Source organism: Anabas testudineus, chromosome 19 (genome assembly GCF_900324465.2).
Source record: "Anabas testudineus chromosome 19, fAnaTes1.2, whole genome shotgun sequence".
NCBI lineage: Eukaryota > Metazoa > Chordata > Actinopteri > Anabantiformes > Anabantidae > Anabas > Anabas testudineus.
In genome coordinates this window covers 8,734,495-8,748,112 of record NC_046628.1, presented here as the reverse complement: position 1 = coordinate 8,748,112, position 13,618 = coordinate 8,734,495, and the positions used below count along the sequence as shown (strand labels likewise).

Below are 13,618 nucleotides of genomic sequence, written 5' to 3'. Positions count from 1 at the left end.
TTATTTTTATTTATTTTTTGGCCCTGTCACATCAAATACTATATAATGATAATATTTGAAAGTTTTCAATTGGCTGACAATTTTATTTAAATGTTATTTCACTAACTTGCACAGCAATGAATGGCATTATATGCATTTATTATATTTACTGGACGTGTAGCAAATATTATGAACATTATAAAACATGTTTGATAATCAGATAAATGTATGTTTGAAGGTGCCTAGAGGTTATTAAACACTTGAAAAAAAATGCAATGATTGACACATTAAGAATATAAGATAATAAATAAAAAAGATAAAAAATGCTGAACGCAGAACCACACTTGATCACTACACAGATATATTTTAGATATATTGAATGGTTTATCTGAAATAAACAGGCGCTGTTGCAGACATGAGGAATTTTATGCAGAAGATGAAATTTCCACACTGGGCTCTGAAAGTGAGGACAAAAAGTGATAAAAGTCAAAAGTTTAAGTCACGCTTTGCAGATTTTATAAAATCAAGTTGATCGAAAATACAGTTGTTCTCAACTGGAAAGCTTTTTTAACAGAAAGAACTAGGTGTGCCCTGGTTCATTATCAGAAAACATTAGTTCAGTTTTCCAGAATCAATTCAGCCAATTTATCTTAAAAAGGCTTTTTGCAGTTATGTTATCACAGTTCAAAAAACACTGTATTCATTTATTTACTACATCCAGCCTTATTCTCTGAACACTATCTGCCAGAGGAAATGGATTGCAGTGTCTCACCTGTCCAGGTTCGATAAACAGGAAGCTTGAGTGCAGGGTGTGTAATCTCTACGCAGACTCTCAAACGTGCTCTGTCATTTTCTCTGGGGCCCGTCATCAGGTTGATTCTGTTAATGTGCAGAGCGTTTGGGTCTTCGTCTCTTTCTTTGTCGCTGTCCTCGTCCCCTTCAGACTCTGTTCCTTCTTCCCTGTAAAGCTCGTTATTCTCTCCGTCCACTTTTTCGTCTATGTATCGTATTCCTTCCGTGTGAGGATCTGTGACAGCAGAATTAGTTTCTGTAAAAGGGAAAGATAATACTGACCACAGATTTTGCAGAAGGTAATCAAGACAAGGTACTTTTTTATTTAGTTTCTTGTAAAAAGACAGTGAGAAAATTCATTCAGAACTTGACTAATGAAAGCGCTGATATCTTCTGAACTCAGTTAATTATAAGAATAACAAGTACTTATTGCGTCTCCATTCTTCTGCCTCTCCAGCTGTTCATTTGTTTGACTCAGCAGGCTTGTGGACCTCTCCAGGGCGCACACACTTCTCAGCTCCCTCCGTCCATCATCTCCCATCTCCTCTGTCTCATTGGACACCAATGGTGACAGCGTGGCTCCTCCAGCTGCCCAGAGTAATTTGACCTTGGGGTGACCTCCCTTTAGCAGGAGAGAGAACACACCAACCCCTTCACTGCTCCAACAGACAGAAATAGATGAAGGGATGGAGGGAGCAACTAAGAGAATGCAAACATAAATGAAGAAGTATAAATACAAATGAATGTCTTTTTGTAAGTTGTAGATTGTGGAGTATTTTTTGTGGAGATTCATACCGATGCCAACGTTTCTCCAGTGTCTCTCAATAGGCTCTTCTAGAGAACAGTGCTCCACTCTACATTTAATCCCTCCTCCTCTCTCCTTGTTCTGCTGGTTTGTTGCATTTCTCTTCAGGGATGCTGTGGCTCTGCAGAGTTTAGGATGAGTCTGTATGGGTCCCCACAGCTCTCCTCCCTCTATCACCTCCTCTTCTCCGTCATCTTGTTCTCCCTCTCTCAGCTTCAGCCAAGTGACTGATATGTTCGGAGGGTAGAAATCTGTTATTTCACATCCAAGGGTCAACGCCTTATCCGGAGACGTGGAGCTGATGATCTCAGACACAATCGGTCTCTTGATGAAGCCTGTTTGTGGTAGAGTGCAGTTTTTAGTATGCAAGATTTAAATCAATGCTCTTTCTTCCCCTTTTTCTTACCCTTGGTTTCGCGGGTGACTGGCCGCTTCAGGGCGATGTGGTGGACACTGACCCACACTTTAGTTCTTCCCTTTTCCAGTTCACTCTGCGGCAACTTACACTGGCTATAGGCTGAGAAGAAGCCCTCAGAATTGGGTCGAGGAGAGGACGAGGCTTGGGAGGCCACTGGGCTCAGCTCACCTCCCTCACAGAACCAGCGGAAAGTAATGACGTCTGGATGGAAATGTGAGGCCCGTACTGTCAGGCTGATCACATCTGGAAGACAGATTTATCAGAGCTGTATCCCAGAGGTTACACGTTTTCAACAATACCCTCATTGTTTTACCTGAGTCATTTGGTGTCTCTGCCAGCTGGATTTCTGATACTTCAGGAGCAGCTGAGTTAGGAAATATGTACATTTATATAGTAAAAATATTATTATTAATATTGTGAAATTCTTAAATAAGGTAGAGACAATGTGAACAAGATAAAGAAAAAGGTTCTTACACAGAATAGTAAACTTCTCTGACACCCTCTCCACCACTATCTTATCCTTGCCTGCATAGGACACCTGACACTTAAACACTGCCCCCTTGTGGACCGAAATCTTGGGAATGAAGGTGAGTGCAGAGATCAGCTGCTGAGTGTCACGTCCACTTGAGTGCAGTGGGCCCTGGGTGTGGAGTTTGTAGTAATACATCTCTCCTCGGGAGGACAGAAGAGGAACTTTCTCTGATGCTGGGGAAGTGAGAGTTAGACCGTATGGCAGATGAATGGTGTTCAGAGACTTTGAGTTGAGGTTAGCTTCGAGAGTTTTTGTGTATGTATGGATGTGTATATTTAGAAGAATTAGAAGAAATTACAAAACAGAAAACACAGGGTGTTTTATTATTATTACATCAAATTGTTTTTTTTTCTGTCCAAATGAATTTGCAAATGTAAGCCTCTGCTGTTTGCCTGCCAACCTTAAGTCAGTGTGCTCAGAAAAGACACTTAAACCACAGTGTTTTCCTCCCATGCTGATTTAGAGGAGATATAACACGTTAACCACTAAAATTTCAGTTTTAGCTGCTGGTGTCACTTTCGTAGTTCTCACACACTGTGGGACACGTGGCACTGTTTCCAATTAAAGAGTGGTGAAGTGCACGATTCTAAAATATAAAGTATGATTAAGTTTAAAACATCCAATCCTCCACGATTTTTTTCTACTAAATTTATCCTGACACATTTGGTAACTTTTTTTTTTAACCCATTTCATGAGTCTGAGCAGTTCAAGTTTATGTAATGATAAATTTGGGTCACAGAGGTCAATAAAGTATTTATGAGCAACTGCTGCTCATGAGGAGGCTGTATGAGTCAGTTCCTACCTTTGAGTGAGACGTCAGAGATAGGGGTGTCATTGAGGAACCACACAGTCTGGACTCGGTCCACCCTCCTCCCTTCAATGCTCACTGACACCCTGCCCTTTTGACCTACTACCACACGTGGAGGGAGTATGATTCCTGACACACTGAGAGACTTCTGTTTCTCTGGGTGAACAAGATAAAGTGAGTAAAAGGGAGCTGAGGTAGCAGCTATGACACAGTATATATACAATAATACCTAGGGGACATGTTGACTCACCATCCCTTCTCCTCCAAGAAAAGCCAAAGCACAGCAGGAGGACCAGCACTATAGAGATACACATCATAGCCACGGACGCTTTGGCTGATTTAGTCAACACTGGAGCCTCATCTGACAGGAATGAGCATTAAAAAAGACACATGGGCAGGAATTTGAACATTTGTAGGCTGTGAATTATTATGCAACGTGTATTGTAAAAGGTCACTGTCATAAAGCTAAAGAACAAGATGGACTGCCTCCACACTTAAACACTCAAACAATACAAAGTTATTACGCAGTCTGACATGCTTTTGTTTTCTCAATCTCCTCCACAGTTTGCTTCATGCCAAAATCTAATGCCAGATGCTTATCTATCAAAGTATCATTTACATAATACAGAAGAACAAACAAAAAGTGATTGCATTCCAGATGGGTGTGATCTTGTGAACAGTAGTGGAAAATATGTCTCTGTGTTTGTGTTACTGATAACAAAGCTGAAGATCTTGTCTTGCAGTTCATTCCAAATACAAATCAAATCTAACCTTTGAGATCAAGTTTCTCCAGAGATATTAAGCCGCTGACTGGGTGCAGTACACCAGGTTGACTTACTGCACACTCCACGGTACCACCTTGCTCCCTCTGCCTTGGGCTCAAAGTATAATAGCGTCTAGTTCTGAAGGTCCCATCTGGGTTCTGCTCAGTGGCAGGGGACTCGGAGAGGAGTGTGCCATTTTGAAACCAGGACACAGACACATCCTCAGGGTAGAATCTGTCCACGTCACAGTACAGCGTCAGAGGAATGTTGTTTGAACGTGAAGGTGCGGCAGACAGCTTAACAGAAGGGAGATCTGATCAGAAACAAAGAAAATATAAGAATTAATCATTTATTTTGTGTAGTTGCAGTTTCATATAAAAAGAATTTAATGAGACACTGTGCTTTAATATAGTACTCATACACCATATTACTAATACTGTATGACAACAGTGTCTTCAGGCCACTCACAGGTGATATTGAGTTGGAAATCCAGCTCTTGATAGTTGCCACTGTGTGAAACTCTGCAGCCAAAAGTCACATTCCAGTCCTCACGCGAAGGGTAGAAGGTCAGGTTGCCCACAGCCACATAATACCCATCTACAGTCTGTTCACCTTCAACCTCATAGGGAGGCTGAATCACTTGCTCATCTCTGGTCCAGGAGAATGAGACAGGAGGAGGGTAGAAACCACCTGCGTGGCATTTAAGCTGACTCTCTTTCTCCAACACCACCCGTTGCTGAGGGATTGAGAGAGTGGGGGAAGCTAAAAAGGGGAGATGAAGAAGGAACTGATTGATTTTAGTAGATAAAAAAGCCAGAATTCAGCTTTATACTTGTATTTTTTTAAGTTTAAATGTCAAAATTGAATGTAAATAGCTGGAGTAAGACCTACCGAGGATACTAAATGAGACATTGCTCGAGTGCAGCAGTGTAGAGTTGTAGCTGACCGTGCATTCATACACCCCCTGTTGATCGAGACCGGCTCTGAGGAGGGTCAGTGAAAAGTCCCCATTGACAAAATCGCTGGCATCCCAGCTGAAGCCATTCCTTATTTGTGTTGCCGCGTTTTGGAATGAGGCGATGTCAGAGCCGTTACTTATCCAGCTGACTTTGATGAGAGACTGGTCTATTCTGTCCCCCAACACAAAAAGAGGGAACGTCACATTGCAGGGGAGCGTTGCGTTTGTATTTGGACTGGTCTGTATTTCACTTGGAGACACTGTGAGCACAGAGAGAAAATAAAGAGATTAAGCATTATAACAGCCTTGCAGATAAACAGTTGCTTTTTTTAAAAATAAACCAGGGCATATGATAAAATTTTGTCACGTAATTGTTGTGTGTAACTTGTGGCCACAGGATAGGATAGTGATCAGAAAAAGTTACAAAACCTCCCTTTACGTCACAATCTTACATTTTTAGTTTTCATGATAAATTACAAGAACATCTCAACCTGGGTCATGAGTACACATTTTCCATTTTTATTTATTTTATTAGCTTACTCAGTTATAATGCCAATACAAGTGACTATAATAAATACCTGGTGGCTAAATATTTCAAACAGCTTAATTAGTAACCAGTCAATAAAAAGTTCTGTAGTAATAGAACAATGGAAACGTTTCCTCAGTGTACCTGTTTTTATTATCTGATCAAATCTAAAGAATTAATGTAAAAGGATAAAAGAAATGCTGTACTTTTATTTGAATACGTGTATTTTGTAATGTACAGAATTATGCACAATTAGTCAGCACTAATTCGACTACACTATGTATGTGGCTTATACTGATACTGGTCCCGATTAAGCCTACACTCTTACTTTTACCATGAATCAACACAAAATGAGGTCAGATGCAGGATGACACAGTCATGCCTGAATATGACCAACATGCATCTGCTGTGCTTATTTTAGCTTCTTGTCAGTATAAGAACTTCTAAACAAATGAATGCATTACGTATATATACTGTACAAGATTCCTATTACAAATTTTCAGATTCAGAGTCTTAGATAGCTCCAGCGTCAACTTATCCAATATCACCTGGCCAACTAAAACCTGATCAATAGGTGAAGAAACAACAATGCTGTCTTTGTGACCAGCTTGTGCGCGCAATGGTACAATACTCACCATACTTTATAAGAGTAGAGAGGACGGCACAGACGAGGACTTTACACCACATCGCCAGGCTTGTCTTGAGTCCACTGTCTTATCATTAGACCCTTTTATTGTCTTATATAGCGCTATGAGGTGACAGTGGGCGGGTTTGACCTGTCAGAAGGGAAATAAGTATTGTTCCTGGGCCTCACAGAAGTGAAAGGAAGCTCTTGATATGTGTATGTCCTCCTAAAGAAGTGAGCCCTAGAGGACTGATAGAACGAGAAGGAGAGAAGGAGCAGGAGGGTGATGTGCGTGGACACACAAGTGAGCAAAATGGTCACTTAAAATTCAAACGGGCCTCTGGCCAAGGTTTTGGGACTACTTTACATTGGTGCAGTGTAGCCATGAACAAACAGAGAGGGTGATCCCACTGAGTTTATGTGGGCAAACACTCAGGCCAGACCACAACTCTTTTCTATCAGAGGATAAGTTAGTGTTGTGTTGCATTTAGAAGAAAGAGGACAAAAATGGGAGACTTGATTATATCCCCCCTGTGTAGGCCCCCTGTATTTTCAGTTGGGGCCTGCTATAATTCCTCCCTTTAATTGACGTTACTTTTAAGCCAGATAAAATACTTGATACATGATAGAAAATATTTTGTGTGTTTTAATTCACTTTAAAAATGAACTGAATGGATTAATCAACACACGTTTAAAAGACCTCTCTGTTTTTCTCTGCTCTCTCTTTGATTAACAAAGCCTGAACATTTCAGATTTCTGCAGAAACCTTATTAATGATGCTCAGGTGTACATAAACCATGTCCACACAGAATTGGGCTTAATGTGCAAATAGTTTGAAGTGGTAGTTGTACTAGTAGTAGAGTACTTTTTAGGCAAGTACTTTTACTCTTTTACTCAAGCATTAAGTTGTGTACTTCTGTCATCCTTGCAGACATATGTCTCTATTTAAAATTAACCTCACAGTGGCAGAAAAACCTCAAGTTGTTACCATCACAGCACAAAAACTAGGCCAGTATGTAAGACCAAGTAAGATCACAGGTCCTTGTGTAACAGGATTAGGTAATCATGGTAGATCTGACCATATAAATCAAAGATGTAAAATGTGATAACAAGAAGGACATGTGTTTGTATTATCCATGGATACAGTCTATACAGTCTGTGCAAAGGGCCCTATGCCAAAACAACGCTGTCTTTATGTTGATTAAACATCCCCATTATACTTCGAATTTCAATTCAGTTTTATTTGTATAGCGCCAATTCACAAAAGAAGTTATCTCAAGCCACTTTACAGCGCAACTCAGCAAAAATAAATACTGGCTATTGTAAATGTTAGCAGGTTATCATCATATGAAACCACAAAAAAAAAACTAACTAACTAAAACAAACAAAACAAAACAAAAAAAAAACAAAAACAAAAAAACAAAACAGGTAAAGGGAACAATTACAAATGGACATAGTTGAGTGATGTTTAAGATAACACGTTTAACAGGTTTAAGCAGGGAGTGACTTCTTTAAATGACCCACGAGCACTATTCACTCTCCACATTTGTCCTATAGACAAACAACATGACAGTAGCAGCTGTACGGGTAGTCCTCCTGTGTGCACTCCTCACTGGTGAGCATTTATTCTGAATTACTGATTGATTTGTGTTTTTTATCTCCATGTGCACCTACACCTGTACCGTTTATTTCAGCCGTTAAATCTTTGTGTCACCTGCGCTTGAGGGAGAAGTCAGTTTTGACTATGTAGTTAATGGTGACGTGTTGAACTTTATTATATTGAAATGTGTGTTTAAAATATTAGAACCTCTGCTAAATATTGAATAAGCTTCATAAAGGCAGATTTAAGTGTTGGGTCTTTGTAGCCTTTTAGTTTATTAATATAGTGCCAAACACACACAATAATAATAAGGGCACTTAAAAACATATCAATTGAATTTATTTTTATGTTTTTAATAACTTTAAGTGTTTTAATTTGTGTTATTTTGTGTTTTTTCTGGACGTCAGTGTTTTGTTTTTTAATGATGTTCCTGTTTTACTGTCAGCCTTTTAACTTGACGGGGTGGTGGGGGGTTTACACTAAGGACGCACATGAACATCTACTTCCTGGTCCACCACCGGCTCCGAGCCTCTGCGCACCAGTCAGACTGGGGCAGAGCTGCCAGCTTTCACTCCCGGTTCCTCACGCTTTAATATTTAACACAATTGTGTGTGACTTTCGTCTTTTAGTCCAAACTAAACATCTGCCGCTGTGTTATCCTGGCACAGAGGCAGAGGACTCTTCCCCGGAAGCGGTTTCTCCGTGGACGTCTCCAGCCCCGCCCCTCTCTGTTGTTTTGAAGGCCAATAAAGATCCAGACAGTTCCGGCATTAGTGAATAATCATGAATAATTAATGACGTTACCGCTGCGTAAACGCGTTAATGCGCACAGGTGCTTTTACCGAGCGATGGCTACAGGTTATTATTAATATCACAGCAAATAACTCTACAAACAGCTGGAAGCTGCACACACAAATGCTGTGGACTTAATGATGTTTTGGAAATTTAGCATTTTAAATACAAAATGTGGCAATTTAAATACAAAAATAAACGTTTAATACAAGTAAGAGAGTCTGTGCGATTCTATTCTATTACGGCCTCAGCACCCACTATGACCTCAATAATGAACCTATAATAGATGTATCACCTTTCTGGAGTTTCAACTTAAAAACTGAGAGATGATAACATTGTAAAAGTGGAATTAAATAGCAGAGCTGCTGGATTAGATTGCATTAGCCCAGGGGTAGCCAAGTCATTAAATTATTAATGCCAACAGCAACTTCAATTTACATGGCAAATATCTAATACAGTACTGCATGAAGTTCTGTGAAATCTGTGCTAAAAACACAAATGTATGTAAATATATAAATGAAGTATCAAGCCAAAAATGTTACCTACTTCTCTGAAACAACTAGAACTCTAGTGCCACCTTGTGACTGTAGGTATCTAGAAGTGTCTGGCTACGCAAGGCACGTGTAATACAATCTCTGCTCTTTTACATATGCAGGCCCGTCATGTATCATCATATCTCATATTTCTATGGCTGCAGCTTATAATTCACCTGTGAATGTATCCCACGGTAAATGCATGTAATGGGTTCAAGAAAAGAATGAGCTTTGGTCTACAGGTTCAGATTTTGCAAATCTCCAAGTGACAAGTTAAACTAAGTTAATGCTCCTGTCAATGGCACAATATTCTTAATCTAAAAATTAAACACATGCGTATGTAACTTTTCATTCTCTTTTACCTACAGTGTCAGGGGCTCAGGGTAAGTGCAGTCACATTTCATGTATTTTATGCAGCCATGTAAATATCTTAATAATGCAAACATTTAGCTCCACATAAGAATCAGCCAAACGTTACTGTATATGTGCTGACACACAGTTGTCTCTGCTCTGTCAGACTGTGGAGTGGCACCTTTGAACACAAAGATAGTGGGGGGTGTGAATGCCTCAGCTGGGTCATGGCCCTGGCAGGTCAGCGTGCACTACCAAGGGTCTCATATCTGTGGAGGAACTCTTATCAGTAACCAGTGGGTCCTCACTGCAGCCCACTGCATCATAACGTGAGACATACTTATGTGCTTAATCTTTCTTAGCTCTGTGCTAAGTTCTATATGTTCTTCTATTGTTCTCTAAAACATTATATTATTATTATTATAAGCCATGGGTACTCAGTGGACCCTGCTGCCTACAGCAAGTATAACTGTCAAAATGTTCCTGCTTCTCTTCAAGTATTGCAATTTACCCACAATCATTACAACAGTTTGCTCATTTGGACACATGTTACCTACAGGAACTATGAAAACGATATTTTTCCATAAACATTACCTCACCACAGGTATTATAACCAGTCATTAATACAGTAAATAAGTGTTTGTAAACTAATAAGTAACAAGCTATAACAAAAAGAGCACTCACAGATAATGCTTGAAAGAGAGTGTTGGGAAGGACATACAGTACTGTGAAAGATGTTTTCAATATTCACTTGGTCACACACTGTATCTGTCATGTTTGGTTTGTTCCAAATTTTTACACAAAGCCATTTTAAAATGTTTAATACGTTAAATATTAGCTAAATATTAGCAAAAAACATCCCCTTCTTTGTTTAGTCTTAAAAGATCTCTGCATTTTATGATTTCAGAATCAGATCTCAGTAGTTGATAAGCAGGGGGCACCTACTTAGTCTAGTTATGAAATGACAAGATGCATCTGAATTTAGAGTCTGTGCTTGCACAGATGTTAGATAATGATCTTGCAGAGAATGTGGTCAATGAGCTGTCTTTGCCTGAACACACATTCAGTTAGTAAACAAAAAATTACTAGATTGAAGGCTACACTGACTAATTTAATTAGTTTTTCTTTTTAATTTAAGGAACTCACCGAGTCCGTGGACTCTCTACTTTGGAAGAGTGACTCAGAGTGGCCCAAATATTTACGAAGTGAGCCGCACTGTGTCCCAAGTCATTAGTAATCCTGATTTCAACAACACATTTTTAAACAATGACATTGCTCTAATGAAGCTGAGCAGCCCTGTCAGCTACACTGACTACATCAAACCTATCTGCCTGGCAAGTAACTCCAGCCAGTTCTACAACTCCACTCTCTGCTGGGCCACAGGCTGGGGCCGAATTGGAAACAATGGTGAGTATCATTTGAAGCTGCATATTTTGGTGCAGTGCACAATTCTGATACTTTGTCTTGTCGTTTAAATTTTAATTTCCTAGTTCCTAATTCCTAATTCCTATTGTCAAATGTTTCCTTTCAAAAATAGTTTCAGTTTTAAGTTAGGTTTTCGTTTCTCCAACCCTGTCTTTCGCTTTCAAAATTTTGACATGTCAACTACTGTGTGTAGAGTCGAAATGGGATAGAAATATTACGCAATGATGCATTGATAAAGGCAGCTTGGTGAGCGGTGCTTTAAACCTAATGCTAATGCTAGTGCAGCAACATGCTGATGTTTACCATACTTGGCGTCTTAGTTTAACATGTTAGCTTCTAATATTGAATAATAAATATAGAGTACTACAGAAAATGATGCAAATGTCATTTTTGGAAGTTTGGGTATAAACCAAACTAATGGACAGTTTTAAAATGTTGATAGAGTTGTTCTTGAAGTGGACACACAGAGTAGCTAATAGTAATATTTAGGTATTGTTGAAAGTGGAAGTCAGCTGACTAATTTCTGTTCTACAGAGCCATTACAAGCTTATAACACACTGCAGGAGGTACAGATTCCTGTTGTTGGAAACAACCAGTGCAGCTGTGATTATGTTCCAGAAAAAGACGCAAACATCACCAGCAACATGATATGTGCAGGCCAGCAGGGTAAAGGAACATGTCAGGTAATTGAACTGAAATCTGTAATTTCATAGCAGGACTCCAAGATTTGAGAATAAACTTGTGTATAGTCACACTTTATAGTTGTATCTTTCAACAATTTCAGCACATAATGCAATCATGGAGCATCACAAAACAAAACATTTTGAAATTTGAAATACAGAATACATAAAATGTGATTATTGCAGTTCTAGACAAGGTTACTCCGGCACTATCGATTAACTCTTTGTGTTTGTCTCATTTTCATAGGGAGACTCTGGTGGACCCTTGCAGTGCAAACAAGGCTCAGTGTGGATCCAGGCTGGCATTACCAGTTTTGGAGTGCCTTGTGCCCTGGCTGGTTTTCCTGAGGTCTTTGCCAGAGTGTCTCAATTCCAAATTTGGATCACAAATCAAGTGGCTGGGGCAAATATTGGCTTTGTGACTTTCAACTCCAGTGGGACCGACCAGGACAGCAGCTTTGTGTGTCGTGCAACTTCCACAGCATCAACCATTGCAACTGAGCTTGCATTCCCTGCCCTGTTACTGCACATGTTCCTGAGGCAGATTTTTGCTCTGTAGTGACAGTTTTGAGTCATCAAAATTATTTAACCAAGTTTAACATCTTATCTGACTTTGGTGGTCAAAGTGCTACACTGATTTGGTTAAGTTATGCTTAACTTACTTAAGTTATGCTTACCTTACTAGATACTGTAACTACACATCTACACAGATAGTAAAAGCCTTAAAGAGTCAAACATGGTAAAGAAAATAAGTCAAACCACTTAAAAGATAGTGTGTCTGTTATTTCAAGGGCTTTGAAAGCATCACTTGTAAATAGAAATGAAAAGAGAAAGACATATTTGGATCTTTGATGTCAAAATGTTTAATTACATGTAAATGTGGAATGTTCTGTTTGATTTATAACTTAAAATTATGGAGCATGGTCTATCTATTTCAAGACGGTGTATGGTTTAAACAGCAATAGTACACAAAAATGTGTCAGCACAGTACTACATTATGGAAATGCATCAAGTGCATTTGATAGAATCAAAATCGCACAATAGTAAATAAACACGGTAAATTACTTTCCACTTCTCCATATCACAAGCATAGGAAGTACATGCTAAAATGAGGAAGTGAATATTTAGAACTATCAACTAAAATTGAAATTTACTTTGATGGTGACTTCAGACTATATTGAGTCTGGCTGATGGATAAAATAAAACTGGATGAGAATTCATATTAAAGACACTTTCAATTTGATAAGAGCCTTTCCCAAACAAAGCTCCCCTTTGTTTTTTATCTAGTTAGGTGCATGCTACTGTCATTAACATGGGAAGATTTGTGAAACACCTGCTAGCTCATTAAAGGAACTCAGAAAAGGAAGGAAGTGTTGTGCCTCTATAGATGAGCCTCTTTACGTGAAACCATTGTTCCTCTATATATGTAAGGCACGAACTAGGGCTGGTAAAACTGCGGCTTACAGTCGAAAGGTTGCTGAATAGCTAAAGTGCAACCTTTACTCTCTAGACTGGTTCACCCAGCAGATGTTTACTGCAGAGTTCCTGCAGACTTAAACATGCTTTTGCTGTGTAGATAAGTTACGCAACTTTCAGTGTGTGGCCTATTTAATTTTATCTTTCACTTAGTGTTGAAATTGGTGGAAAACAGATATTGAGTTCATATAACTGTAACCTACTGAACTGAATACATTCAGAGGTCCACACAGCTGTCGGCATATTGAGGTAAAGAACTCTGAAACCTCACGCATTACTTTGTGCCTTTCACAGGTGGCGTTAACATCTACCTCAGTGTTGACACAGCTTCAAAAATAACTATAACCCATCAACTACCTTAGTTGTTCCTTTAACACATATGCATAAATGCATTTTGTAAACCTGCTAGTCCAATACACACTTGGTCTTGAGGTTGTTAATTTCCATTCAGTTTTGCTGCATCATCACACTAATATTAACAGGCCACAGTGGCTCTTGTTCACAGTTGTTTGTATGCGACCTTAATCATATTAAAAAAGGAAAGAACACAACAT

The 13,618-nt window shown here is 39.2% G+C and overlaps 2 protein-coding genes across 3 annotated transcripts; one reads left to right on the top strand and one right to left on the bottom strand.

Moving 5' to 3' along the window:
- Positions 1 to 164: 164 nt before the first annotated feature.
- On the bottom strand, positions 165 to 6,418 carry si:ch211-180a12.2. 2 transcript variants are annotated; one of them, XM_026351914.1, is made up of 13 exons: positions 6,218 to 6,418; positions 4,990 to 5,316; positions 4,567 to 4,860; positions 4,106 to 4,411; positions 3,585 to 3,695; positions 3,329 to 3,490; positions 2,469 to 2,699; positions 2,308 to 2,358; positions 1,983 to 2,237; positions 1,567 to 1,911; positions 1,198 to 1,470; positions 752 to 1,027; positions 165 to 436 (listed from the first exon to the last, which is right to left on the bottom strand). In XM_026351914.1, the coding sequence occupies exons 1-13, from the start codon at positions 6,267 to 6,269 to the stop codon at positions 405 to 407; spliced, it is 2,715 nt and encodes a 904-aa protein (XP_026207699.1). In that variant the 5' UTR covers positions 6,270 to 6,418; the 3' UTR covers positions 165 to 404. The 2 variants fall into 2 exon arrangements, with proteins under 2 accessions (XP_026207699.1, XP_026207700.1); XM_026351915.1 differs by having other exon boundaries at positions 752 to 1,006.
- A 1,315-nt stretch (positions 6,419 to 7,733) lies between these two features.
- Positions 7,734 to 13,602, top strand: zgc:123217 (serine protease). Its single transcript, XM_026351922.1, has 6 exons — positions 7,734 to 7,822; positions 9,501 to 9,515; positions 9,650 to 9,812; positions 10,622 to 10,890; positions 11,443 to 11,591; positions 11,836 to 13,602. Exons 1-6 carry the CDS (start codon positions 7,774 to 7,776, stop codon positions 12,145 to 12,147), a joined length of 957 nt encoding a protein of 318 aa, XP_026207707.1. The 5' UTR covers positions 7,734 to 7,773; the 3' UTR covers positions 12,148 to 13,602.
- Positions 13,603 to 13,618: the final 16 nt, after the last annotated feature.